The sequence below is a fragment of the Spinacia oleracea genome, chromosome 1, assembly GCF_020520425.1.
Source record: "Spinacia oleracea cultivar Varoflay chromosome 1, BTI_SOV_V1, whole genome shotgun sequence".
Classification (NCBI taxonomy): domain Eukaryota; kingdom Viridiplantae; phylum Streptophyta; class Magnoliopsida; order Caryophyllales; family Amaranthaceae; genus Spinacia; species Spinacia oleracea.
The window spans coordinates 120241345-120268701 of NC_079487.1; the positions used below are offsets into that span (position 1 = coordinate 120241345).

The 27357-nt window shown below is 36.2% G+C and overlaps 2 protein-coding genes across 3 annotated transcripts; one reads left to right on the plus strand and one right to left on the minus strand.

Annotated features, from left to right (window-relative positions):
- The first annotated feature begins 277 nt into the window (after positions 1–277).
- Positions 278–9279, plus strand: LOC110795863 (aminopeptidase M1). Its single transcript, XM_056842373.1, has 19 exons — positions 278–610; positions 712–857; positions 1111–1213; positions 1662–1848; positions 1945–2038; positions 2152–2305; positions 2387–2491; positions 2590–2706; positions 2796–2909; positions 3503–3685; positions 3839–4094; positions 4182–4303; positions 4386–4483; positions 5530–5707; positions 7989–8103; positions 8203–8270; positions 8352–8426; positions 8706–8783; positions 8910–9279. Exons 1-19 carry the CDS (start codon positions 383–385, stop codon positions 9090–9092), a joined length of 2604 nt encoding a protein of 867 aa, XP_056698351.1. The 5' UTR covers positions 278–382; the 3' UTR covers positions 9093–9279.
- A 2326-nt stretch (positions 9280–11605) lies between these two features.
- LOC110795864 (uncharacterized) lies at positions 11606–26542 on the minus strand. Of its 2 annotated transcripts, none has more exons than XM_022000891.2 (13): positions 26270–26542; positions 23657–23831; positions 22626–22709; positions 21792–22033; positions 21430–21670; positions 20563–20642; positions 18583–18667; positions 18228–18359; positions 18029–18142; positions 17028–17075; positions 14572–14653; positions 12338–12388; positions 11606–12230 (listed from the first exon to the last, which is right to left on the minus strand). In XM_022000891.2, the coding sequence occupies exons 1-13, from the start codon at positions 26407–26409 to the stop codon at positions 12145–12147; spliced, it is 1560 nt and encodes a 519-aa protein (XP_021856583.2). In that variant the 5' UTR covers positions 26410–26542; the 3' UTR covers positions 11606–12144. The 2 variants fall into 2 exon arrangements, with proteins under 2 accessions (XP_021856583.2, XP_021856584.2); XM_022000892.2 differs by having other exon boundaries at positions 14590–14653; positions 26270–26538.
- Positions 26543–27357: the final 815 nt, after the last annotated feature.

Here is a 27357-nt window from a genome sequence, read left to right on the forward strand (position 1 = left end):
TTAAGTCCAAGGTACAATTGAGATGTATGTGATTGTAACAATATCCACTTATTTCTCATTTTATGACTCAAGTATCTTGTTTAACGCGAAACAAATTATAACAAGCCATATAAAACTTTAACTAAGGGTCTAATCTTTTAATTAAAGGGATTTATCTTTTATATTTATGAGTTAATTTTTGACAAAAAAATGTTTTATAGGTGGGTGAAAAAAAAGTTTGATCCAAACGGTGAGAAATGGGAAAAGCAACCCCCAAATTTATGTTTTAACTCAATGAATTAACCTTCTCAAATTTTCACATGAATCTCTTGCTCTCTCTACTCACTTGAAGAACAAAGGAGAGAGAAAACTTAAACTCCACAAGAACAAGTAGGAAAAAACAATGGCATCTCCTTACTCAGACTTCAAAGGCAAACCTCGTCTCCCCAAATTCGCAACGCCTAAACGCTACGATATCCGCCTAAAACCCGACCTTGATTCCTGCATATTCAATGGCATCGTTTCAATCGACGTCGACGTCGTTTCATCGACTAAATACCTTGTACTCAATGCTGCCGATCTCAATGTTGATTCTTCATCTGTTTCCTTCAAACCCAAGTCATCTTCTCAGGTGATGATCGCTCTCCAATGTGAATTGTTTTAAAATTTTGGGTGTTATCTTCATTTTTGTTTTTGGGATAACAAAGATTTGTTTTTTAAAATTTGATTTAGGAACTTCGAGCTTCTGGAGTGGGATTGATTGAAGAAGATGAGTTATTAATTGTTGAATTTGCGGAGGAGCTTTCGCTTGGAATTGGGGTTTTGAATATTTCCTTTCAAGGAACCCTAAATGATCAAATGAAGGGATTTTATAGAAGGTATTTGATTTTTTTTCAATTAAATGGTTAATGTTTTAATTGGGTTCTTAATTTTTTATTCTTGTTATGTGTCTTTGGTATTGCAGAAAGTTTTAAAATTAAAAGTAAGGGATTGATTAGTTGGCCTTTTGCATGGACTTTGATTTGGCATGCAATGTATCGATTGAACTCCATTTACATTGTCACACTGTTAGTTTTCCGGATTGCTAAAGTTTGATCCTTGAGTGCTTTTTTTTTTTGAAATTATGTTCAGTGTGTATGAGATCAATGGGGAGAAGAAGAACATGGCAGTCACTCAATTTGAGCCAGCTGACGCCCGGCGATGTTTTCCATGCTGGGATGAACCAGCAGCCAAGGTTTTTACTTTCTGTTTCTTTTGTTGCTGATTCATTTAGGGTTGCTTAGATTAGCTTTACAACTATCTGAATTCGTTTGCTGTGTTCATGTAATCACGTGTTATGCAAGGATTTTGTTCGGAACAGAAGCACTTAAACTTAGGGTTAGAGATTTTCAATTAGAACAATAATCAGAAGAATTCCTTGAAAATAATGGAGTTGGGTTGTGTCATCACTGTGATTATGCGCATAACTATTTGTTTGGTGATTTTCCTGCTACTAGTGATATCGATTTGTAGGTAAACACTAAGTTGTCAAAAATGCTAACATTACCAAGTCTTAGGAATTCTTGATTGTTGTTTGCAGTGATGCAGTCTGTTCAAGTTTTGTTTAAACTTTAATTTGCTCGCCAATCTGTTTACAGCTCCTTATTTATCGTATGAATTTTGTTTATCTCTTTTCTGTTCAGGCTACATTCAAGATTACCCTGGATGTTCCATCTAATCTTATAGCACTCTCCAACATGCCTGTCATTGAAGAAAAGAAAGAAGGAGATCTTAAGACTGTTTACTTTGAGGAGTCACCAATCATGTCGACATACTTGGTTGCTGTAGTTGTGGGTTTGTTTGATTTTGTGGAAAGTAGCACATCTGATGGTATACCTGGAATTCTGCTTGTAGTGCTACTGTTTTTTAATGAACTACGCCTCAGGGGATCTTTATATATGACCACATTTCTTTCTTATTGTGCAGGTATTAAAGTTAGATGTTATTGTCAAGTTGGCAAGTCAGACCAAGGGAAGTTTGCTTTAGAGGTTGCTGTTAAGACCCTTGAATTATATAAAAAGTAACTTGCTCTCACACTGTCTTTTCTTTGTTGATTCCAAACTACTACGTATATATTTTCCCATGTTTCTTCTTATCTGTTTGTTATTATAATACTGTTCACACTTTTAAAAGGTATTTTGATGTGCCTTACGCCTTGCCCAAATTGGATATGATTGCGATTCCTGATTTTGCTGCTGGTGCCATGGAGAACTATGGTTTGGTTACATATCGTGAGAATGCATTGCTGTATGATGAGAAGCACTCCGCTGCTGCTAACAAGCAAAGGGTAATTAGTTTGCTTAGCTGGCTGAGGCATCACTAAATTATTTGTTCTGTCTGTTCAATAATGGAATTCTCTTCTGTTAAGGTTGCTATCGTGGTTGCTCATGAATTAGCACATCAGTGGTTTGGAAATCTCGTGACTATGGAATGGTGGACTCATTTGTGGTTGAATGAGGGATTTGCAACATGGGTAACTTTAATTTATAATCAAAGCAATGTTCTGTTTAAACTGAAAATTTCAGCATTTTAAATACTGAAATTATTTTATTATTATTGGTCTGTCCACAGGTATCCTACTTAGCCGCTGATGCTATTTTTCCAGAATGGAATATTTGGACTCAATTTCTTGACCAGACTACTGATGGGCTTAGGCTGGATGGTCTTTCTGAATCACATGCTATTGAGGTTTTACTCTTACTTATTGTTTGCTTGTTTAGGTGTATCAGTATCTGAAAAATTCAACTTATAATGCTAAAGTTGTGTCTTATTTCCAGGTGGAGATAAATCATGCTAGTGAAATTGATGAAATATTTGATGCCATCAGTTACAGGAAAGGCGCATCTGTCATCAGGATGCTTCAAAGTTATATTGGGGCAGATACTTTTCAGGTTTACTCCTGTTGTGTCTGTATAATTTCCGAGTGTCTGTATAATTTCCGAATTTGCTATATGTTTTTGACTTCTTGTTTTCTGTTTTGTTCTAGGAATTGCATGTTGTTTCCAGTTAAACTCAAATACCGTTTATTTTTTTCGCTGAAAATTCTTATATGCACCCAAGTGAACGCATAGTTTGGTGCATGTGCCTCAGAACATCATACTTCCAGTATCTGAGCTTCACTTATTCCTTTTCTTTGAAAAATTCTAAATTCTATTTTTTTTAACTGACACGGGTTGGCATAGTATAGAATTGGATTGGTTGGCGTTGAAGAATTTCATCTTCGCTCGTAAAATGCTCGAAATACCCAGATGAAAACAATTTTCAAGCTGATTCCATGGAAATAATTTTGATTGCAAGTCGATTTCATTGTAATAGTTTCACACATCATTGCATGGCTTTCTAATGTAGCTTTGTTCCGTCATAAGTTCTTTTGGTCTCCCTAACATGTTTGCTTGGTTAGACATCCTGATATTGGTATCTTCTATCTTCATTTTCTTTCAAAGTTTAATGGTTTGACTTATGTTTAACTAAATTCTTCTACCAGAGAGCTCTGGCATGCTACATAAAGAAATATGCTTGCTCAAATGCAAAGACTGAAGACCTATGGGCTGTTCTTGAGGAGGTATCTGGTGAACCAGTAAAGGAACTAATGAATTCATGGACACAGCAGAAAGGATATCCGGTTGTTTCCGTGAGGGTCAAAGACGAGAAGCTCGATTTAGAACAGGTGCAATGCGCTTAATTTATACTTCGTAATTTTTTTTACTTTCGGTCTAGTGCGCTACCACTACAAGAAATTAATTAATTACCAACCACTTGGACTTTTCCTTGTTAATGTCTTATATAACTTCTAGATCTAACATTGTGTAATTGATGACAGTCACACTTTTTGTTGAGCGGTTCCCCTAGTGATAGCCAATGGATTGTCCCAATCACTTTATGTTGCGGATCCTACGATAACCGTTACAGTTATCTCCTGAAAGAGAAGTCTGGAAGTCTTGGTATCAAAGATGCTGCTTATGTTAAGCTTAATGTGGACCAGACTGGGTTTTATAGAGTGAAATATGATGAAGAACTTGGAGCTAAACTTCGACATGCTATAGAGAGTGGCCAATTGTCTGCAACTGATAGATTTGGTAAGTTTGTTTGTGCAGGCTTTATTGTGTCATTTCTATTATATAAATAGTTCTGTAATTGTTTGACATTAAACTTCTTACCAACAGGTGTTCTGGATGATTTGTTTGCCCTGTGTACCAGTGGTCAGCAATCTCTGATAAATTTGTTGACTTTGATTGCATCATTCAGAGAGGAAACCGAATATACTGTTCTATCCAATTTGATAAATGTAATTTAACCATCATTTTTTTTTACTGAAGCAACTCAATTGTGTGAAATGCTAATTTTTTTTATTTTTTTCGTTTCCTCAGATTAGCTACAAAGTTATGAGAATAGTTGCTGACGCCACACCTGAATTAGTTGATAATCTCAGAAAGTTCTTCATCAACCTCTTTGAGTATCCTGCACTGTGAGTATCCTGCACGTTTACCATTTATATGAGCTCAAAATGAGTTCATTCATTTATGCATAGCACACTACAGTTACATTTATGATTATCTTATGCAAATAGTTGAATCAAGATGTGTCTGTTTTGTGTTATTTTATTTTTTTTACTTTAGGTCTTATTGTATTACTTATAGATTTTGACGATGTAAGCAAGCTTATTTTAATGACCTCAAATTGTTGTTCATTTGGCTCATTGTCCACTAAAATTGATTCTCTAAGTAATTCTTAGAGAGAGTCTAGTATACGTCCTTTTCAAATATGCGAGAGAATGGTAAACGTGGGAAACAGTGGATTTAAATGGTGCGTAGCAGTGTAGTATTCTGAGTAATCAATTTATAATTTACTGGAGAGCTTTAAAATGAATGAACTAAATCACTAAAATAAACAACTATGCAAAATAGAAGAAAACTTCAACATTGTACACTATTTTAGTCGTAAACGAGGGCGAAAAAGCATTTCTTCTATCATGAAATTTCAGAGTTAACCATGCTACCTTGTAGCAGCAAAAGTTGGTTTTTATTTAACCACAGATATGGATGGCTCAGTAGTTAAGAATAGAGGTCTTTCTCTCTGTGTTGCTTAGAGCTGTGTGGTATATTGACAATTACTTCAAATTTGAAGTTTAACTCAATATGGAGCATTTCGTGTGAGAAATTTCTGTGCGCATTGAACTCTGATGGATCTTAACACTGTTGTTTGAGCAGTAGGAGACATTTCTAGTTAAGCAACCATGGAAAAGATTCTTTCTTTTTCTGCTGAAGGTTTTTTTGAGCTTGTGTGGCATAGAGTGTGGAACTACATTAGTTTGTTGAGGGGTAGTTTGATATGAATTCTGAATCTGTTAGTTTTCTGGCTGTCTTTTTTCTTTTCTATGCTTATGTCATGCTTATTAAGAGTCAACTCATCAATGCTTATGGATTTGTTAACAGTTTGATTTTGGCTCTGCTTTAGCCAATTGCGACTTTGTTTATTTTCTTCTTGATTATTTTCTTTTTAAATATAATGCAGGAAACTTGGCTGGGATTCTAAGTCCGGTGAGAGCCACTTGGATGCCATGTTGAGAGGGGAACTGCTGACTGTGCTTGCTGAGCTTGGGCACGAGAATACCCTAAATGAAGCTATTAGGCGTTTTGACGCATTCTGTGCTGACAGGGATTCACCGCTTCTACCACCTGATACCAGAAAGGTAGTGTAACGCATAAAACTGACTTCCTCTTGTACATGTATACATCACATTTACGGAGTATTGTTTATTCTGTGTGTCCTGAAATATGCATTACATGGCCCCAATTCTTGTAATAATGATTTTTACACAATTTTACTAAAAGATGCTTTATAAAATGTTGTTGGATCATTTGCTTTTTCAATCACTCCGCCTTAGTACATTTTGGAAATCCAATTATAAACTACTTTATGTTAGGTAAGAAAACACATTTTGGTCGAGGGAGGGAGAAAGTACTAAACCAAAAATTAAGTCAAGCTCCGGGTTAAAAAGATTAAAAAGATTGCACTTGGAAACCCTTAGTCTACCTTTTACCCTTCTCAAACAACTGTTCAACCAATGCTAAAGCTTTCAAACTTAAAAATAAAACTGAAACTCCTTTAGCAAATAAGGGAATTTGACATCTCCAAAGCCTATTAGTTTTAGATTTAAAAAAAGCTGACTAATGTACAAGTAAGAATAAAAAGGAAAAATTGATTCTAAAAATACAACCTTTAAACGGTCTGCTAAAAAAGGGCTGAATTTTTGTTGACTAAGAATATCACAACCTTTTGGACATATCTTCTTTTAAAGAGCTTCTTTAGACAATGACCTGCTACTATGGGTAATATGCTGACGTGGCTTTTATATCTGTTACACAATGCCATAAGATCATTCAACATAAGTTACTTAACCCCATCAAATTTAACTCTAGGAAATCACCTTACAATCTCATCCCACTGTACCCAATTTACAAAATCCTCGAAAAGCCAAATTCCAAACAGCAACATACCTCTCAGACATTCATCCAAAACTTTCAACCCATCATAAACAAACCCCATTTGCGTACAAACATGAACAATAGAACTTCCAGTATACAAATCCCCGCAAAATCCAAGTGAAATCACTATACAATATATTTACTTGAGTCCCCTCAAACAAAAAACCAGTGTTACTACAAATGCTCATAACAGATGAAAACGTTAATGGGCTTTGTCTATAACCTTGAAATAACATTTCAGAATAAAATTCAAATGCTTTCCCTGGTAATCTATAGCGTTTGTACCCAGAAATTAGCAAATTCCAAGAAACAACATCTCCAGAGCGTTTGTACCCAGAAGTTAGCAAATTCCAAGAAACGTCTCACATAGACAGTCGTCAAACAGTTGGTGGGCATAATCTAAAGACCCTGATTTGATGTGATCATCCATTGCACGGTTGGTAGAAAAGATTAGATCAGAAGTGTCAGTCAGTAGGAATGAAGATGCAAGTGCCCGAAAAACGCAGAGAACTTCTGACAATATGGGAGTTTTAATAAGCTCCAAATATTTTGGGAATTGATAATCGTTTTACAAGTTGCATTTCACTTGTACATTCATCGATAGGCTGATAGCACTGAGACTTAAGAGCTGGTAATTGATTCGCTAATTATTGTAAAATATCCTCTGTTTTCTTTATCATATTTTTATAACTATCCTTGATTAGAAGAGAAGAATGGAGGGAAATGTTAAATATATAAGAAGAATAAGGGGGAGAGAGGAGGAAGAGACATATGGCGGGAGAGATAGCAGGCCATTATTTAAGAGAAGCCGTTTAAAAGAAAATATGTCCAAAAGGTTGTATTATTCTTAGTTAAACAAAAATTCAGGCCTTTTTTAGCAGACCGCTTAAAGGTTGTATTTTTAGAATCAATTTTTCCGAATTAAAAAGAACCTTAATTTTTTATTACTCCGAATAACCACCACAAACTACTGCCAAGAAAATTCCAAATGCCACTAGACATCATTGTCATGGTTAATCCGGGGAAATTCTTCCTGTACTGCTGCAAAAGCTGAACCAATGGACAAATTAAATTAATGGTGCCGCCAAAAATCCCCAAAGTAAGAAATGATCTCCTTCACTGGATTGAAATCAAGGTGACCTTTGAACAGCGGAATCTGTATGTGGTTCTTAGATTGAGCATGAAACGAACCACTAGTAATAGAGCTCCTAGCCTTACCTTACACGTGAATTGAATTTGTCTCTGCTCCTTATATCAGTAATGTGTCCGTGGGTAGCCCAACAACAAAATGAACACTTTCCTCTCTTGTGTCTCTTCTGCTCCGTCTTATAAATTTGGTGAACAAGAACTTAGTGTCAAATTATGACATGTTTTTCACATAGCTCCTTGCTCATTTGCCATGTCCTGCATAATTTTGACCCTTGCAATATTAGTTCAAAGCGCAAAATCTCATAGTATTCGTCCGTGTTTTTCAATTGTGTATAGGCTACATATACTGCTGTGATGCAGAAAGTCAATGCATCAAATAAATCAGGTTATGAAGCTCTTTTGAAAGTATACAGAGAGACTGATCTGAGCCAAGAGAAGGGACGTATAATAGGTAAATGGTCTCACCTTTTGGTGCATATTCTGAGGCTACCAAGTTTGCTCATTAACCTTCTTTTTTCTTCTGTATATTGGTTTTTTCGGTGATTCATAGGTTCACTGGCATCCTGCCCAGACCCAAATATTGTTCTTGAAGTTCTCAACTTTTTGTTGTCTTCTGAGGTAAGCTATAACTACAGAACCTTTTGATGTTTGATTCTAAATGATGCAATAACTTGATCTTTGAGAAAATTAACTGTGAAGGTTCGAAGTCAAGATGCTATTTTTGGACTCTCAGTCAGCAAGGAAGGGCGTGAAACTGCTTGGAAATGGCTTCAGGTGATTTAAGCTCATTCCCATTAACTGTTATACCGAATACAGCATCCTTTATCCGAGTGTAGTTGTTAAATGTTCGATATTATGCTTTTATAAAGTTTATGGATCGCCACTTTGAATTAACGACTTCATTTACACAATCTTCCCAAATCCCAATGCAACTCTCAACCATCACTGCTTCAAAAAAAAAAAGAAAAATCTTATCTTGGTACAACATTTTGGACTTGAATTATTTGTTTACAGTTGTTTTAACTAAACTTTCTTCATTAATGTTTGTTACAGGATAACTGGGATTACATTTCAAAAACATGGGGCTCCGGTTATCTAATCACCCGCTTTATCAGTGCAATTGTGTCACCTGTATGTCTCTCTCTCTTGCCATTCTTTGTCAACTTTATATAATGGAAAAGCACACTTCACAAAATTCATACTTTGTTGCTTTGGTTGTTTAATTAATATGGATCTGTTTCACATTTGCTTCCACAGTTCTCCACCACTGAAAAGGCAAAGGAAGTCGAAGAATTCTTCTCAAGTCGAATGAAGCCTACAATTGCAAGAACCTTGAGACAGAGTCTCGAGAGAGTTCAAATCAATGCAAGGTGGGTTCAGGCTGTTCAGAAGGACAATTATTTTGCACAACTTGTGCAGGAATTGTCACATAGAAACTGATAAAAGGTTCGAGCTTGTTTGACCATGCCATGATCACTGAGGTTTATTACTGGTCCGAGTTTGTTTAAACTTTTCTTTATTTGACAATTTTCGAGCTTGTTTAGTTTAGTACTGATTACAATGAATAGTTATTTAAAGATAGTAGCATTTTATTTTTATTAAATTTTAAAAGCTTGAGATGCATGAATTGTTGCTCTTAGTAACCATAATTCGTTGTTATACTTCATTAAAGACTGCAAATATAAGACATTAAGTGGAAGCATTTTTAAGTAGGTTGATGATCAAATTTAAGGGATAGAACTTAACTGCCATCACTATTCTTCACCAACGGAAATGATGGTATCAAAAAAGTAAAATAAAATGGTATCAATGTACTAATTAAGGATTTAAGGGTTATATACTTTATGTAATGTTCCATAAAATAAATGTAATATTTGAAGTTAAACTTTACAAAAAGTGATTGATTTTTTAAGAACGAATTATAACAGACATGTCGCCTACTAGTATTTAAGGATGGTTACAACACTATGTAATGGGATAGAAATATTGAACTAAGCACCCACTTTTGTAAGATTTCTTACAATTTTTTTTTTCTGGGACACGTAGAGTAACGTGAATCCGAGGTTTTTCTTCTGCATTTTTATTAATTTTAGGAAAATTTGTCAGAAAGGATCTTTTAAAACACAAAAATTGTGAGAAAGGACCTTTTAAAAAAAAAGTTGTGAAAGAAGGCCCAATTGAGATTTTTTGTTGTGAATCAGGACCAAACGTGATTTTCCGGTAGTCAACCACTACTTTCCGGCGTTGACTGGCGCGTGACAAGCACGTGTTTGACTTTTTAACAATTTTTTTTTTAAAAAAAAAAAATCTTACCTCCAAATTTATCCCCCACCCCCAACAACTTATTAAACTTTAAAAAAAAAAAAAAAAATCGGCTCTCTCTCTCTCTTGCTGAAAACCTGCTCTGCCTCTTCCCCCATTTTCTTCTTCCTTCCAAGCTCGAATTTCTGCTCCTCAATTGAAATTAATCAAATTCACGCAACCCAATTGTTATTCGGCCCTTTTCGTACGATGTAATACTAAAAACCCCAATTTTTTGGCTCTCATTTCTCCAATTTTTGGAATCTTGAAATTAGGGTTTTCGGGGAGGTTCTACGGTCGTGGTTCTGGCGGAGGCGGAGGGGGAAAATCGAAATTTCTTAAATAAGTGGCGTGGATTTTGTCGACTTAAATTCAGAGCGAAGATCGAACATGAGCTTTTCTCTAATTACCTCAATTTGGTTATCCACCTCGCCGCGGCGGATCGATGGCAGCGGTGGGGATCGAAACAACGCGTTGCGACGTTTGCGGTCGGCGGCGACGGAATCGAAAACAGCATCATTAGAGGAAGAAGGGTTGTTGTTGTTGGAGAGTTTGGCACAACGAAGGAGGAATAGGAAGCTGTAGAGTAGCGCAGGAAAGAGAAAATCGAGTTTGTTTGTTTTTTGTTTTTTTTTTTGTTGTTTCTGGGTAGTTAGGGTAGTAAAGGGTGGGGGGATAAATTTGGAGGGAAGATTAAAAAAAATTGTTAAAAAGTCAAACACGTGCTTGTCACGCGCCAGTCAACGCCGGAAAGTAGTGGTTGACTACCGGAAAATCACGTTTGGTCCTGATTCACAACAAAAAATCTCAATTGGGCCTTCTTTCACAACTTTTTTTTTAAAAGGTCCTTTCTCACAATTTTTGTGTTTTAAAAGGTCCTTTATGACAAATTTTCCTTAATTTTATACTCACACTAAACTCAATTTCAATCCTACTGCACGCATCATGTAGACAAAACAAGTTCCCTCCAAATTAGTTTGGATAAATTCAAATTAGTCAAATTTAATTGAACAGAAAACCACCTTAATCACAAGATACTTAATTTTGTGATAGAATTTGTTTTTTAAATCAAAAGTAAAAAACATCTGTTTTTTCTTTCGAAACTCTAGAGAACCTTTTATTTGTCAAGGGGAAGTTCGAGCTGATATTATCAACGCCGAACTCTATAAATTCGCATAAGTCTTATTTAATTACTAGTTTGTGCCCGTGCAAAATGCACGGGATTCCTATAAAATTAGTAAATACTCCGTAGAGCATTAATTTTAGCTTCCTTCTTTATCCATATTATTATTTAAATTGACTAAAGTTTTTAATACTTTTCTGTTTTGTTAGTATTCTTTGCCTCGTGTTGATATTTTAATTTCATGCTTTGGTAGTTTTCTATTTGGTTTAGCTTAATTTAAGAGAATTAAAGGTGATGACATGAAGTAGTTGTGGTTTGAGAATTGGGCTTTTGGAATCCTCACATTAACCACCACTCCGCTTTAATAATATAGATAAGAAAACCAACTTTATATACGCAAACTTGATTTGGCAGTTTTGACAAAAGTCAACAAAGTCAAAAAATACGTTTTTGACAGATGATGAAAACAGTATTCCTATTACTGTATTTTCTTTGGCCTGCATCTTGTGGAACGCCCTACACAACGCAATACAAAACAGATGTCTAAAATTATATTACATATATCTGGCAAATTAGAAGCTGAATTTATACTTCCAAATTCCCCTTTTAAAATTCCATAATTTTGTTACAAATGTTACAAAGTTAGTTTCCAGTCCTCACACCAGTTCAAAACAGCGACCAGAAACTGCCACTAGAGAAGGCATTTCCCTACACTAGCCAACCTGGGCAGCCAGGACCAAGTTCTACATACTCTTATAAATTTCTAACCATCTAAGCAAAACACAAGATAAAGGCGAAAACTAGAAAAACAAAAACAAAAAAGAAAGAGGGGACAAAAGTCTCTATTACACAAACCCCCTTCTGAATATGAAACTCCATTTTAGCCAAATCTACCCTGCATCGGGCTCTACCTGATGTTTCTCAATGCTGTACACTTTAAATCTTAAATGACAGTGAAGCTGCAGAGCGCGCTCAGAAAACCAAATCATACAAAGCATCACATTTTGGTAAAGCCCCGCATTCCTGCCACAAACTCTACAAGATTGCCTCTTTATTCTCGCATGCTTTTCATGGGGACATACAATCATCAGCTGTTAGCATCTGTACATCCATTTCTTCTGCGTGCTTTGCTGTATAGTCCATCCCATTTTCATCTGCAAAAATTGTGGTACGTTAAACGCATGAACAAGTAATTGGAACAAAATATAGCCATTAGAATCAGAGTTTAAGGTATATAGCCATTAGGAAGAAGAATTATTACTAAACATAGAGTCCAGAGACGGGCGTTTAGGTGAAGTGCTTCCCTTGCGATCTGCAGTGCCAAAGCAAGTCAAGAAATGCCAAAGCAAGACATGTACTAGAAATAGTAAAGGAAGAAACATAATCCTGGTACTCAAAACGAGAAATTAAACTTTTTATAGTCATCACACACAACACAAAGGGAAATGAGCAGACTTGGCAGATTGTAAGGATTTCCTTTCTGCCACACAACGGTTATGAGTAAATTTTTGCCACACCTAGAGATTACAATATATATATAGAGTTAAGCCATTAGACATTACAAATTCTGCCACCAACACCTAATCACGAGGCCTTAAATGCTACCATAATCCGCAAACTAACTACAAGTCTTAAGTCATGATCAGGCCAATCGTTCAACAAATCAATCCTATTACTAAAAGATCAATGATGTTGTTTCCTACATCTATGGCATTTTCCTGTGTTGAGATCATCTTTGAAGCCTCTATTCATGTACACAGGACCAGCAAGTATCCATTTTTGTTTGGCGAGCATAGGAAATTGACCTCAGTGTTTAAAGCTTGCATCCTCAGTTCAGTTTATCCTAGAATAATATCAGATTTTGAGATAAACTGCAAATTGTTGTTCAAAATGTCATAGCAGAATTTATGCCAACCCATTCCTTCTTTCTCTCTTTCATCTCCTCCACAACTCCACCCACCTCCATCGCCCTTTCTATGGTTCCACCAGTCCTTTTTCCTTCTCCCTCTTCATTTCGCCTAGTCACTTCCCAACCCTCTCTCAGTCTTACTCTATACTACACAAGGTTGTTCAAAGAAAGCAGCAACTTGACACAAGCTAAATTACATTGCAGAAAATTTGAAAATGGGTTCATCCACAAAATCCAAGCTAAATTCTAGAGAGTTCCCGTTGGCTTTAAAACCAAAAAAAATTCAAAATTACATGGTATGCATTTAAATGCTTTAAGAAAAACGATTTTCTAAGGAAAAAGGAAAAAAGTATAAAATTCAATCAGTAGTCCAACTTTGCCCTCCACCTAAATTCTCATGTACCTTTAAAAAAAATAACCTTTATACTCCTCCATCCACATTCATGTTCTTTTCAAGTAAGGTAATGTTCTTTTAGATATGCACTTGTGTTCTTTAAGGTGCACCATGCTTATTGTGCACCATGGTCCACCCATCTAAATTGCGCACAAAGAGGCACCACCATTGGCCCAACCAAATGACACAACTTGCTGCAACCACAAAGCCACATCCTAGGGTAGCCTAAAAATGTCGATCCTAAAAAGAGCCAAACTCACCCACAATACAACAAAAGCCGCTGCCATAAATGTAGATATTTCCTTCAAAATTCATTCCTTATCTCCTCGATATCGACATTGGGGAATTTTTGTCCTCATTGACAGAAGTTTTTTTTTAAAAAAAGGGAAGGACCACAGGAGGAGAATTCTGGAAAGAGATCAGTGCGGCTCGCTGCTTCGCCTCTACTGATCTGTCCTGAATCTATTAGAGAAGAAGATAAGAAAGAAAGCATGGTGATTGAGAATTAAGATGTATGAACTTTAAGGCATGCTTGGATTGAGGGTAATACATTAGGGGGTAATAAAAGTCAAACTAAAAAAAAATAAGGTAATTGAAGGTAATGATGAGGGATGAAGTGGTGGCAAAGAGAACAAGCTAGTCTTGGCAAGAAGAAAATTAAAGGAAAGGGGGAACAAAAACTCTCATTATGGGGGGAATAGCTACCCACCATCCCACTAGGGTGATTATTACCCTCATTTGGGAGGTAATAACTTCCCCCTCCCTCCCTTCTCCTCACCACACCACCACTACCACAATCTCTCATCACAATGCCACCACACCTACCTCCTTGCAACCACCTCAATTCACCTTCATTGTCCTTTTATTATGGTGGTTTGACTTTTGTTACCCCCATAAACCATTACACCCAATCCAAGCATGCCCTAAGGGTGTCTCCCTCCCCCCCCCCCCCCCCCCCCCCCCCATTTCTAAAACCTTGTGATGTCTCAGTTATTGCATTGCTTCCCGTAGGATAGCTCATATAGGGCTGTGAAATCTCTATGCAAATAAAGTCATTATTTCCCTCGTGTACTGCACAAAATTTAGACCCTTGCAACATTCACAAATGAAAAAAGAAGGTGTTAAATAAGGAAGCATAGGCAGTATCTACAAGAAAATCATAGCATCAAGAGTCAGGGATGAAAGAAGATACCAAAAGAATGCTTTAGACCTTTAACAGCATCAAAGTTCTTGTAAGTATAGCCAACAAAACTTAGATCTTTTGACGTCAGCATCTGCAACAGTTTTGAGAGGATAAAATAAGCACCATAAGAGACCAGATTAGAGAATAAAACACATCTAAAGAGGAAAATAAGGATGGAAACAGGAACAAGGGTGTTATAAACAAAAAATATTGCCAGTGAAAACTCCATCAGACATAAAGAAGTGAACAGAAGGAACAATAGATCAATTGGACATAGCAACTTATTAAACTAAACCAACATGCAACGGCTCACAAATTTAACTTCTTCTTTGCCATGTATTTACGGATAATTATTCTTTCAGTGTCCAAAGCAAGGGAAACAACCTCTCTGCAATTGCAGGGGTAAGGTTGTCGTCCCGTTATCGAAGATGGTCTTCCCGTTGTCGTCCCGTTATCGCTTTTGGGTCAATTGGAAACAACCTCTCTGCAATTGCAGGGGTAAGGTTGCGTACACCCGACCCCCCCTTACCCCGCTTCTTGTGGGAGCCTCTTTGAGGCAATGGGGAATGATAATGTTGAATGTCCAGAGCAAGGGATGAGAAATCTGACGAACAGTTCAATAATAATGGCCAACAAACTTAACTTTATCTTTATCATGTATTTATGATCATAATTCTTTCAGTGTCCACAGCAAGTGATGAACAAGCTGACAAACAGTTTCATAATAACGGCCAACTAGTCCTTGACCTTGTTTCACACAAAATTATTGTTCTCTTTGAGTAGTTACATCTTTCTTAGTACTTGTTTCAAATGCTAAGAATTCATTGCCCCCACCAGCTTCCAGTATCCATAAATCCAACAAAAATTCCTATTATTATTATTGCGGTGGGGTTGGTAGTTTGGTACTCCATTCCCTACTAGCACCTTGTAGTTTTTAAAAAATTTGTGATTTACGAACTAACCATGCACCGAGTATTGCTTTATAGAAGCAAATTCAGATTTTAACATGAGAGTGTGAAACAGAACAGATTAGCCCACACGCTGGGTGAATAAAGATTCTATGTCTGGCAACAAGGTCGGTACTTGGTAGTTGGAAGAGTTAATATTAGCCAACTTCTCAGTTCAAAGAGTTACACCTAAGTTTAACTCAGCCATGAACCAACTGTCAAACCAGTGTTACCTAATCCTCCAATCAGCCCACGAACCGCGAACCGAAAAGGCGAATTATAACATCAAAATGGTATAATTTTGGTATAACTTTGGTCTAATTTAGCAAATTAGGTATCGAATTGCGAACCCGTACCCAATCTCATACTAGCGAACCAGGTAACAGTGTGTCAAACTAATTATAATTCTTAGACTACCTCTGTTTTTTGTGTTCTACTCACTTGCCACTTGTGTTTTTTTGGTTCTACTCACCCCCTTTACCATCTTATCTTACCCCTCTTATCGGGAATTCTGTTAGCACCAGCATCTGCTGCAACACTCACTGCTTACCCGTGACAGTGATTGGGCAAGTTGTCCAATATCTAGGTCTACATCAGGTTTCTGCACACCTTTTTACTCACTCTCTCTTAGTTTCTTTCACCCACCCATCCACCTTTTTACACTCTCTCTCCTACTTTATCCTACTTTGTCTTACACCCACTCACCTTTTTCACAATTTTCTTAAACTACGTATCTGCAGTGAGTCAGAAAAAAAACAAAAAAACGGAGGTAGTTTTAGATGCTTCACCAAGCATTTCAACAAATCCCTTCCCTTGCTTTTTGCTGACCCTTACTTTTACTTACCTTAAAACAGCAAGCTTAAGGCTCCAACTCTGGCTTCCCATACGGCTGTACCCAGCCTATTCATAGCCAGACCTTAGGGGTCTCATAAGAGACACTGCAGTGACTGCATAATATATGGTATGGTACAAAATTCCAAACATGCTTCTGCAAACGGTTATATTTTGGTTATCCAGAGTTTGAAGGTTGCTAGCTCTGTCATATGCCCACATTTGAATGTTGTTACCACAACAATATAGCAGGCTCTTTCACTTAATCTTTAGCCTTAAGTTCACCGCCCGCCGCCCCCCCCCCCCCCCCCCCCCCCCCCCGCCCCCCTTCCCATCCATGTTTCAGTGATCTGTGAAATTTTCTCACCAGCTAGCTAGTTTTTATTGATCTAACCGCTTTCTGCATCCACTATCAGTACTCGTGAAAGAAGGTTAACTTAATGAAAACGATTTCTTCGCAGGCCTTGTTGAGATAATGGCCTACTTGTTTCAGCTGGTAAGGCTGCATAAAATCTTTTCACTAGCACCCAAAATTAGATAGTAGGTTGATACCGTGGTGCAGAGAATGTCAGGAGTAGTAATTGCCAAAAAAAAAAAAAAAAACAGCTCTACTCTTTCCGTTAATAATAATAATATTCTTATTATATAGCGAGAACATTATATATTGATGTCATAGAAGTACACTACCTTTCTTGAGGGTCCTGATCCAGATCTTGATGGTGTTGGAGGATTCGCCTGAAAACAAAGAAGATTTCACATAGAAGCAGTAAACAAATTATTAGTACGTAACCAGAAACTAGTTCTTGGAGTGTGTGAGCGTGGTTGTGACTTGTGAGCAGGGTATGCATGTATTTTATAATTTTCTGCCATAATTTACGGACGGAAGGAGAAAGAAATCAGAGGGTGTTCCAGAAACAGAGTGCTAAGAACTGGAAACTTGATAAGTAATTAGGAACAGAAAACGGTATTGATATGATTGATCATATAGATCAGATAATATATTCAAGCATTAGAGACAACCGAGAAGCTTGATAAAATATTCAAAACTAAAATAGACTCCAAATGTTTTTCTCCCTCTATTCTCCTCTATTTATAGAATTTCTGGTTTCTTTTACCTCTCCCTCCTAATTCTCCGCCTTTTCCCTCAAGCTACTCTCTAACAAAACTACAAATTCCCCATGATACCCCCCTCCTTTTGACCAGTGTACTACAGAGAGAAACAACACAAAGGATTCTTCATGATAATGTGCTATAAATCCATCTGAAAGACAGCATATCAAATACATGGGTGGGGGCTGATCTTTGTAATAACTTTTTTCCCATTTGCGTAATTCTTGTTTATATCTAGCTGTCTTGATTGCTGTGAATAGAATGGAGCATAAAATACAATCCTAGAATAAACCTACAAGGCAGCCTGCTAAAATCTCCAATGCTCTTTTCTCTCTCTCAAAGATGATTTAGTCTCATATAACCTTGAAGGTCTCCTCTCAAGAACATTCCTTAAACCCCTCCCCTTTCTGACAAGTAATAAAGCCCTATTAGAATCAAAACATTCTTCACTGCTGCACAGTTTCAAAGGTTTGCTATGCAAAGTTTTTGTACATGGTCTTTACAATTTAAAGTCAATGGAACTATCTTTTGTCATAATAAAGAAGATTCAGTAAAAGAAAACCAACTTCTTGGCGTACCTCGTCGAATTTCATGAAGTTCTGAGTATCCAGTTCCCCATTAACTTGTGGTTTGTAAGCTGCGTCCGTCTCATACAATCTATCCCACTCAACATCCTTAAACCAAGCATGTACCTGATAATGCTTATTAGCTTTAGAGAATAACAGAAGTAATATATGAAAGAAAAGAAATTTAGCTATGTTACAACCAATATCACACCTTAATTTGCTCTGCCCCTCCAGTGCCTAATCGATGTTCAACGTCGCAAAGCAGCCTACATATGAGATCTCTTGCCTCAAATGTCAACTTTGCATCATCTGGAAATTTGAGATAGTGCCTCCAGTGTACAATCTATCAAACATATTCAGACAGATTGCATTAGACAGAAAGATGCAATGTCTTACTCATATTTAAAAGATAACAATTAATTCTCTACATGGCATTATCTGCATGCATACATGGTGAAATTCCCATTAACATAAAACAGGGATTCAGGATTTCCAGGAACTTAGCGCAAGAGAAAGCATTATTGGCTAGTCAACAATGATCTATTTACCACAAAAGTACAGCATACCTTTCTGCATGTTGTTATCGGATCATCAGAGTAAAAGGGGGGATAACCAACTAGCATTTCGTACATAATTGCACCCAATGACCACCTGCATAGAACCTCAACAGATAAGCATGAAGGACAAAAACAAAAACAGACCAAGTGAGATAAACCTTCATTCTTCTCACACCAGCAAAGTAAAGCAAATCACAAGTTTATTTTACAGAAATATACACAAGCATGACCATTTTTTATCAAGAAAAAGCTCATTTGTGGAACTAAAATTTAATATGTACGAATACATCATTATCAAGTTGGTGATAAAAGTATCAAACTTGGAAACTCTTCCAAGCTTCTAACATTAATTCTGTGGATATACAGAGTTGATGAGGCAGTTAGAAGAGTGTTGACAGTAGAAACACAACATATTATAGCGATAAGAGGTCATCTTGATCAGTTTCAAGCAAAGGAAAAAAAGGGCTTCTATTTGGACTTCATTCAAGTCTACAAGGACCACAAAGGAAAGCTAGAACATGACTATTATGTAGGCTGCACTTCAGTTGCTCCCGCTGCAGCTTCAATCTCACATTCTCACGAGTCACAAGTGCTTAAGTTCACCATGGTTCTTAACCAAAGAGGCCAGATATACTATTGCCTTTCCACAATTGCATGATTTGCATTGTGGAAATTTAGCCCCTTAATGAGAAATCTACATGCTAAATATTGAGAACTTGGACTCTTATGAACGCTTAAAAAATAAAAGATGAGTACAAGTGTACAACTATATGATTCAATACTGCAACATACAAGCATCACTACTGGTGAGTAACTTGAACTGTTTCCTCCTCTTTGTATCAACCTCTAAGTGCAAACGAGATGCAACTGCAATAAGGGGTTTATATAAACACAGGGCTCATGAGAGAGAAAGTCAAGAAGTTTTTAAGTAGCCTTGAATATCGACTTCTTTTTCTGACAGCCCCCGTGATTTTACAAAATGGTAAATAAATTACCATGGAAATAACTTAATCTGGGTGTGCCCGAAAGGCGAAAAGCTGGGGCAATGACATTATCATGATATATATAATAAAAACTAAAGTATTGACTTTGACCAAATGTGCAGTTTGGTCACGCAGCAAAGTCCTATGAACTCTATGTTTGGATCATGAAGAAACGATTACCATATGTTCAAACTTCAATGAAATTGTGCCAAATCATACACACTCATGATTCAAATTCTAAAGTCATATCAGACAAAACCTTAAAATATAACCCTATCATAAATGCCAACTTTGAAAAGGTGTGAACCTCCCTCCAGGGAGGTCCGAATCCACATATCCTCTCATCAGCAATTAATCGAAAATACTAACAGCCCGCTTGGTAGCTGGTCATAAATGGTGTCAATGGGGTGAATTTTTATGTAAATTTGTAAGGAAAATCAATATTAATTCCCATGGTATAGTTTACTCACAATTACTTATTTTTTCTTCATAAATTTTCATTACCATCCATTACCATTTGGTAAATGGTATTGGGAATGTAAAATTATGATAAAGAACATCAAGTTTGAGATAAGGTTTCATTAACATGGACGTTATGATGTTATTTTTCCTGCCAAATAACAATTAGATTTATTGCCATTCCCACCATTTATTACCGGCTACCAAACGGGCCATAAGAGAATCGCATCTAAAAAGACCTACAAAGAAAACAATTCCAACTTGGTAGAAGATTTATCACAAAACTTATTATGATGAAATTAACAATCATGTTTGAGAAACCAACAGGAGATAATACGAACAGTTGAGTAGCCAAGGCTAAAATCTACATTTACTAGCCATATATACCTTCTAATACATAAATTCTCACTTCTACGATAAAAAAGTTATTCTTAGTGACACAAGAAGAATGATAAAGGCCAACAGCAACAGAAAAAGAAAAGAATTAGAGCAGTGTCTCGAATCCAAATAAGTTAACCATTCCAAACAAGTAAAAGAAAAAGCATACCAGTCACATTCCATGCCATATCCCTTCTTCAGTAAAACTTCAGGAGCAATATAGTCAGGTGTACCCACGGTTGAAAATGCCTGTTGAACAAAAAATTAAACAAGAAACTAGCATCAATTTGCAAGGCAAAGGTGATTTGTAATCTCAATTATGCTTAAATATGTGACATTAGCATGTAAACGCATCACTCAGATCTTTCAGAGCCAGGAATTCATAATTGCATGCCAGCATTAAATAACACTCCACCTTTGAATTATCAACGCAACAAAACACACTAGTAGACTAAAGACTGGCTGTGTACATTTAACAGAGCAACAAATTAATGCACTAATCAAGATTCAAAAACCATCAAGCACTAACATCTGCTTCAAAGAGAGAAACTTCAGAAAAGTACAAACTTAGTTACTTAGTGTACGACACTATTCAGTTGATTACATCACATGCCTTTTTTCCAAATATAGATACTCCTCACATTAGCTTTTGAATCCAAAAGGCCAAAACATTAAAAACCTTATACCGACTAACAAGTTAAAGCATGCTCAAGCACCCTTGTGAATTAAAAGTAAAACTCTAAATTGGAAACTCTTAGAGCTATGTTTTCCGAGTTACAGCAAGTTACGGAAGGCATCAGCTTACAAAGCTCATATAAACCTATGCAGGAGGAAAAACTATGTTTCTCATACTAGTTTAGTAAGAACTCAGTATAGACAGATAGAGTAGGAGTCTACTGTACACTGCATTTGACCTTTTATTTACCAGTTACAGGAAGATGATTGAATTCATAATTAATTTAGCACCTTATTCCTCAAGGCTCAAGCAGCCACCATCACATTGTCCCTAGAAAAAGGATGCACATAGCTTGCTTACCAACTTTCTCCTGTTCCTTTGCCAGTGCTGAAGTTGTTCACGAGCGCTTCTCCAACTGTGACCATTACCGGCATCAGGAAGCGAAGCATCTATATCCATTGAATTTTTAGAAACATCATCCATGGATTCATTTTCCTTGATGGTAGACAACGTTGCACAGTCAAGAGGTTTACAGAGGCCAAAATCTGAAAGTTTCATATGGCCATTCTTGTCAAGAAGAAGGTTATCTGGTTTAATGTCCCTGGATAAAGATTCAGGAAAAATACCTTCAGTAGCTACTCACAAAATAATACAGGATACAAGCATTAAAAATGGATTATGTTTACTGAAGTTTTCATCTCAGACAATGATACAGTACAAACCTGTGGATATAGTTATGCTTGTGAATAGATTCTATGGCCAAGACACTCTGTGCTATATAAAATTTTGCAACCTTTTCAGTTAAGATATCCTCTCTCATCAGAAGGGTCATCATGTCACCCCCAGGAAGATATTCCATGATCAGATACAAATACTCAGCATCTTGAAAGGAGTAAAATAGTTTTACAATGCAGTGACTGTCAACTTCTGCAAGCAAGTTCCTTTCAGCTCGAACATGTTCCACCTAGGAGGAAAGAAGAAGTTGAGATGAAATGAACTTTCTACCAGAACAATTAAGTGAGAATTCATGCTGTATCGTAATCAGTATTCAGCCAAAAAAAAGAGGGTTATATTAAAAGAGGCCACCTGAAAAATAAAATAAAATTGGAGGCTCCAAAAACAAGACCATTAACGTTATATAAGAGCACAAACAGGTGATTGGTCAGGAAATAGAATGAACCACAAACTTTTCCAGCGTTACAAGGCCACTGTGATCATCAATTTTTGCAATAGCTCCATTTACAAATAGAAGAAATACCATTCTTACAAATCCAGAAATGTAAATCAAATGAAGAGGCAATTGAGACACTAGTGAATATCTTATTGAAGGATCTGAAATAGGAGATTATGAAATAATAAAGTAAAAAAATTGTATCTAACTCAAGTTTTGATAAAGGTCAAGTTATACAACATTCATAACATCAATCAACTATCAGTCTCTAAAAACATCACAAGTTCCTGATTCGTCAAAACAGCTTACTCTAAGAAAATGCCAAAAAGTTTTCAGTATAAGCTTTATGAACTTGCATCAACAATCAAAATATGTAGAGCGTTACCTGTCCTCGGCTAAGCATTTCGGATTTTTTCAATTTTTTCATGGCATAAATATTTCCAGATTTCTTTTCCCGGCACAGTTGGACCTGGAGAATGGGAAATCAACACAGTATAAATACGGTGATAACAACATAATTCTTTAGCTGTAAGCCAATAGAAGTTTTTGTAATAGGCAACAATGAAGAGACAGGATATCAATAACCAAAGTATATTAATGCAGGTAAGAAGTAAGAACCTCTTGGTAGATTTCAGCCAAAAAGGAATGCAAGTTCACTTAAAATTACAGGACATTAAGATCATCATTACTATCACATTATAAGAGTTATTTCCAACAAACTCACACCTCAGCAATGCCTTGCTAAAATACATTAAAATACTTGATTTCTTTTCTTCTTTTTTGGCAGGGGAAGGGGGGGGGGGGGGGGTGGGGGGGTGGTAATTGGGCAAGTAAAATCAGACTGATAAGAAAGATCACAATAGTGTGACACCTGTATAGAACAGGAGCATTAGGCACAAGCAAAAAAGATACTCAGCCTCAGAGACACAGAGGGTAGTACGTAAACATACAGGGCAGAAACAGTTGACTTCAAAATACTTGCTTAACATGTTCTTACATTATGCAGCTAGACAGTCTAGACTGGGTTCCAGAAAGCATAGTAAGAAGTGTTCTACAAACAATATTAAACATTGGATGTCTCTAATAAAAAAGATGCCCCCACCAAACCCCTTCTACTAAGGTCTTACACGAAATCGTAACTTTAAATCTGGAACCAATAATGATACCACTTTCTTATTACTGGAGAGGGGGGGGGGGGGGTTAAGATTGGGGGGGAACGCCCAACAAAAGGATCATTATTAAGTACAAATGTACAATACTTAACAACAACTTGGTTCTAATAATGTCCATCCGAAAACTGCAAAACTCAAATGTAGAATTATAAAATACCAAAAATTATAAGCACTGCATGCAGATTTCCATCACATCCAGGATTAGAGAGAACAATATATTGAATGCATTACTATCGACACTCACCTCACCATAAGCTCCTCTCCCGATGATGGTCAATAGTTCAAAGTCATTGACGCATATCCTATTCCTTTTCAGTCGCATAAACTCTGTCTCTTTTCGCTCCAAATCTTTTATCAAGCTCATTTGCTCTTCTTCGGGCACATCTGAAGAAGCTAGCTGTTTTTCTAGTACCCAGCGTCTACAACAATAAGGTACGAAGCCACTTAAAAGGCACATTCTAACCCAAAATCAAAATTATGCACCGGTATAACAACAGTCATCAGTGTGATGCTTTTGCACCTTATGAGAAAACAAATTAAATGAGTACAAGTAAATCTTTCGATTAAGAACCAACCAGATAACTCCTTCAATTTAAGGAAGAAATTGAGAAATATATTCTATCAGAACCATAAATTGAGAAACTTATCCCATCTGTAAAAGATGTTATGAACTATTACATACAACAATTGGTACCATGATTAAGACTTCACGCTTGAACTTTGAGCTGTTTGGAGTATATGACAAAGACATAGGTCACTACAACATACAGATAATATCTATAATATAAACCAGCATAAGGCAACTTAACAGCAAATATCACAAATGATAAGTGGAATCCTATTTGTTATCTGAAAGTAACTAAGACAGTTTAACCAATTTTGATATAGTTCTCCTTTAAAGGTGAATTAATACTAGATCAGAAAAGTGACGTATTATAAAGGGAAAAATGACCAATATGAAAAGAAAATGTTGGGAGAAAAAATACAACCCAAGTAGAATAGTTCAGAGAATTCCCTAACCAGGCATCCACGTAATGTTCCCAAGAGAAGAAAATTAGAATAGTCGATGACCCAGATAAGAACCAAGAAGAACCCAACAAAAAGATCACGATCATTCCGTAACAAAGACATATTACATGTGTGTTGAATTAACCCCGATTTTATCTCTTCCCCACCAAGCCTATCCAACCAGGCCATTAGCTACTAAGAGGGTTTGATAACATGAACTCTTTCATTGAGCTACCTTATCCAATATTTCCCCTCCACATAAAGTGTGCAAGTATACTAAGCTATTGTACCTTCTTCAACTCACGACAAGAACCAGCTTAATAACCAATATTCATAATGTCCATAACTAAATACTTCCAGAGGACCTAGCTTCTCTAAATTAATGGCATGTGCACACTTCTTATTTAATTACCACAAGCATAAGTTTATCCATTCAAATTTCTAGACAATGATGACGAAACCTTCACCATTTCCTTCAATTCATGGCTCATGCCATTCATGATCCATATACTTGAGAAGAGGATTTAAAAAAAAAAGTACATATACAAGAAGACAACTTTACTAAAAGAAACGCAAGAAAAGAATCTTTGGATCATTAAAAGGAACCCAGATCCCTTCACTTATTACATCCATATCGGGTGAATTATATCCTTGAAAGGCGACAACATTAAAGAGAACTAAATGTATCAGTTTTACTACCAAAGCAACAAGTTCAAGGCGTACCTCCTTCAATTCTCTTCCCTTGCAGAATGAAATCTTAACTACTCTCATTTCACACTCCCTTATAGGCTAAAGGTGGATCTACCAAAATACTTCAAATCTCTTAACTTATCATAATAAGATAAACCCTTTTCACTCAACCAGTTTCGTCTGTTTCTCAATGTAGATCACAAATTCAGAATGAATAATGATAACTTCACCCCTCCCCCCTCCTCCACTTCCTACTACACCTGAAAATTTTAAGTATCACTGTATCAGCATCCCTAACTAGCCACAAGTACTAACTTATTTTATCTGCTAATTTACTATCACACACACTGCAGTTGGAAGAGGCAAGTCTGAAACTCTCATTTCCTTCACTAACTCCAACTGAGAGCGACGCCACCAAGCACAAAACAGTGGATCTATCAGAATCCTTCAATTCTCCAAACATACCATGGTAAAAGTATATTCAAATACCTAGCAACTTTCACCCATACCTCAAGTAGATCTCGTCAAACAGGACAGACAATGGTAACTCCTCTGCCCCCTACCACAATTCCTACTACAATTGAAAAATTGAGGAATGGCACCCCTCGTTAACTTCAAGTATAAGTTTTCTTTTTTCCACTAATTACAAACACACATTACAGTTGGAACAGGCATGCCTAGAACTTCCATTTCATACCAACACTCATTTCCTTCACTAACTCCAATCAAGATCGAGTTCGTTTCTCCTGTCGATTCTCCATAACTTACTTCAGCATTTCCCTATTGAATTCAATCTATTTCTGAAATCTAAAACCGTAAATTGGATTCTACTCCAAGAAACAAAACCCCTAACTTACAACACATTACCACTCCACCTACTACAACACTATCATCAGCTCACACACAATGCCGCAATTCTTAAAAATGTCATCCAAATCAATCACTCACTCAATCAATCAATCAACCAAAAGTCAGTTCCTTAATCCAAAACCTCAAATAAATGGGAAAAAAAAATCAGCACAAGCAAAAAAGAAATCAAACAATTAACTGAGATCTAAATCAGTACAAATTCACTTCAAATTAATGGGTAAATAACAACAATTAAAATCAAAACTACATCCAAAAATTAAATTGAAAAAAGATAATAAAAAATCAGAACCTCTCTTTTCTTTCTTGAATGTTCTTCATCTGAGATCGATAGTGATTCTCGATAAACTTCTTAGCTGCCTTGACTTTCTCCATCGTCAGAGTTGACCCCATCACTTCCTCCTCTCTCTCTCCTCCCTCATGATTCTCCATCTTCTTCTCCTCCTCCTCTAGCTTTCTCTCTCTAGCTTTCTCTCTCTACTGTGTGTGTGCCAATTGCGAAAGAGAGAGAAGAGAGAGAAATTCAAAGCTCTTGATTTTAAGTCCCTCGTTTGTAAATTTCTCCTCCCTGTTTTATTAAAAGTCCTATTTTATTTTATTTTATACTCCATTTTTATTTTATATCTATTCCATTTTTTACGTCTTTTAACTCTATTCAAATACACCCTCCGTATTCATTTAAGAGATACACTTGGCTTTTCCAGCCGTATTTATTTAAGATACACTTGCCATTTTTAGTAACTTATCAACCTCACCATTTAATTAAATAATACGTCTATACAAATTCTTATTTACAATGATTTTACAATAATTATTGTACACCAGAGTAAAAGTTAACTCAAAATGCTTAAAAGTTATGCTTATATATGTAAAAGTTATACTTCATAATTTTTGGTGATAAATTTTTTTATTTTAATAAAACTTATTTCTACAAAATCATTAATAATGTATAAAATTAATTATTTAATCCTTTAACATGTTTATCTATCAACATTTTTTACTAATATAAAAGTTAATCAAAACTAGGTTAAAGTTACAAAAATATGGGTTAAAGTTATTTTGGTGTACAATAAATTTATTGTACACCTTGTGCGCGCAAGACCTTTTGATACATCTAATTTACATTATGACCCATCATCCTATTAAACAAATAATTTCAGAAATCCACCCCACCTCATACCCCAAATGACATGGTCCCCACTTGTTTATTTATTAAAATATCTACTCAACCACACTTGTTTTATTATTTTATTTCATTCAATTCTTTTTCTTAATACTCGTGCCCGGTCAAGTGTATCTCTTAAATAAATACGGAGGGAGTATATTTAAGTGGGATATGATTAGTGTACGTGTATTTACACTATATTTTCACATGGTTTA

Bases quoted from the DNA above. Each gene is read 5' to 3' on its own strand.
- LOC110795863 (XM_056842373.1), top strand. From the start codon at position 383: ATGGCATCTCCTTACTCAGACTTCAAAGGCAAACCTCGTCTCCCCAAA. The intron at 4,304-4,385 runs GTAATTTAACCA...TCGTTTCCTCAG, and splicing joins TTCTATCCAATTTGATAAAT to ATTAGCTACAAAGTTATGAG. The intron at 8,427-8,705 runs GTGATTTAAGCT...TGTTTGTTACAG, and splicing joins CTGCTTGGAAATGGCTTCAG to GATAACTGGGATTACATTTC.
- LOC110795864 (XM_022000891.2), bottom strand. From the start codon at position 26,409: ATGGAGAATCATGAGGGAGGAGAGAGAGAGGAGGAAGTGATGGGGTCA. The intron at 18,668-20,562 runs GTATGCTTTTTC...GGTTCTATGCAG, and splicing joins TATGGCATGGAATGTGACTG to GTGGTCATTGGGTGCAATTA. The intron at 12,231-12,337 runs GTAATAATTCTT...CAATTTTTGCAG, and splicing joins GTCTCTGGACTCTATGTTTA to ATGAAAATGGGATGGACTAT.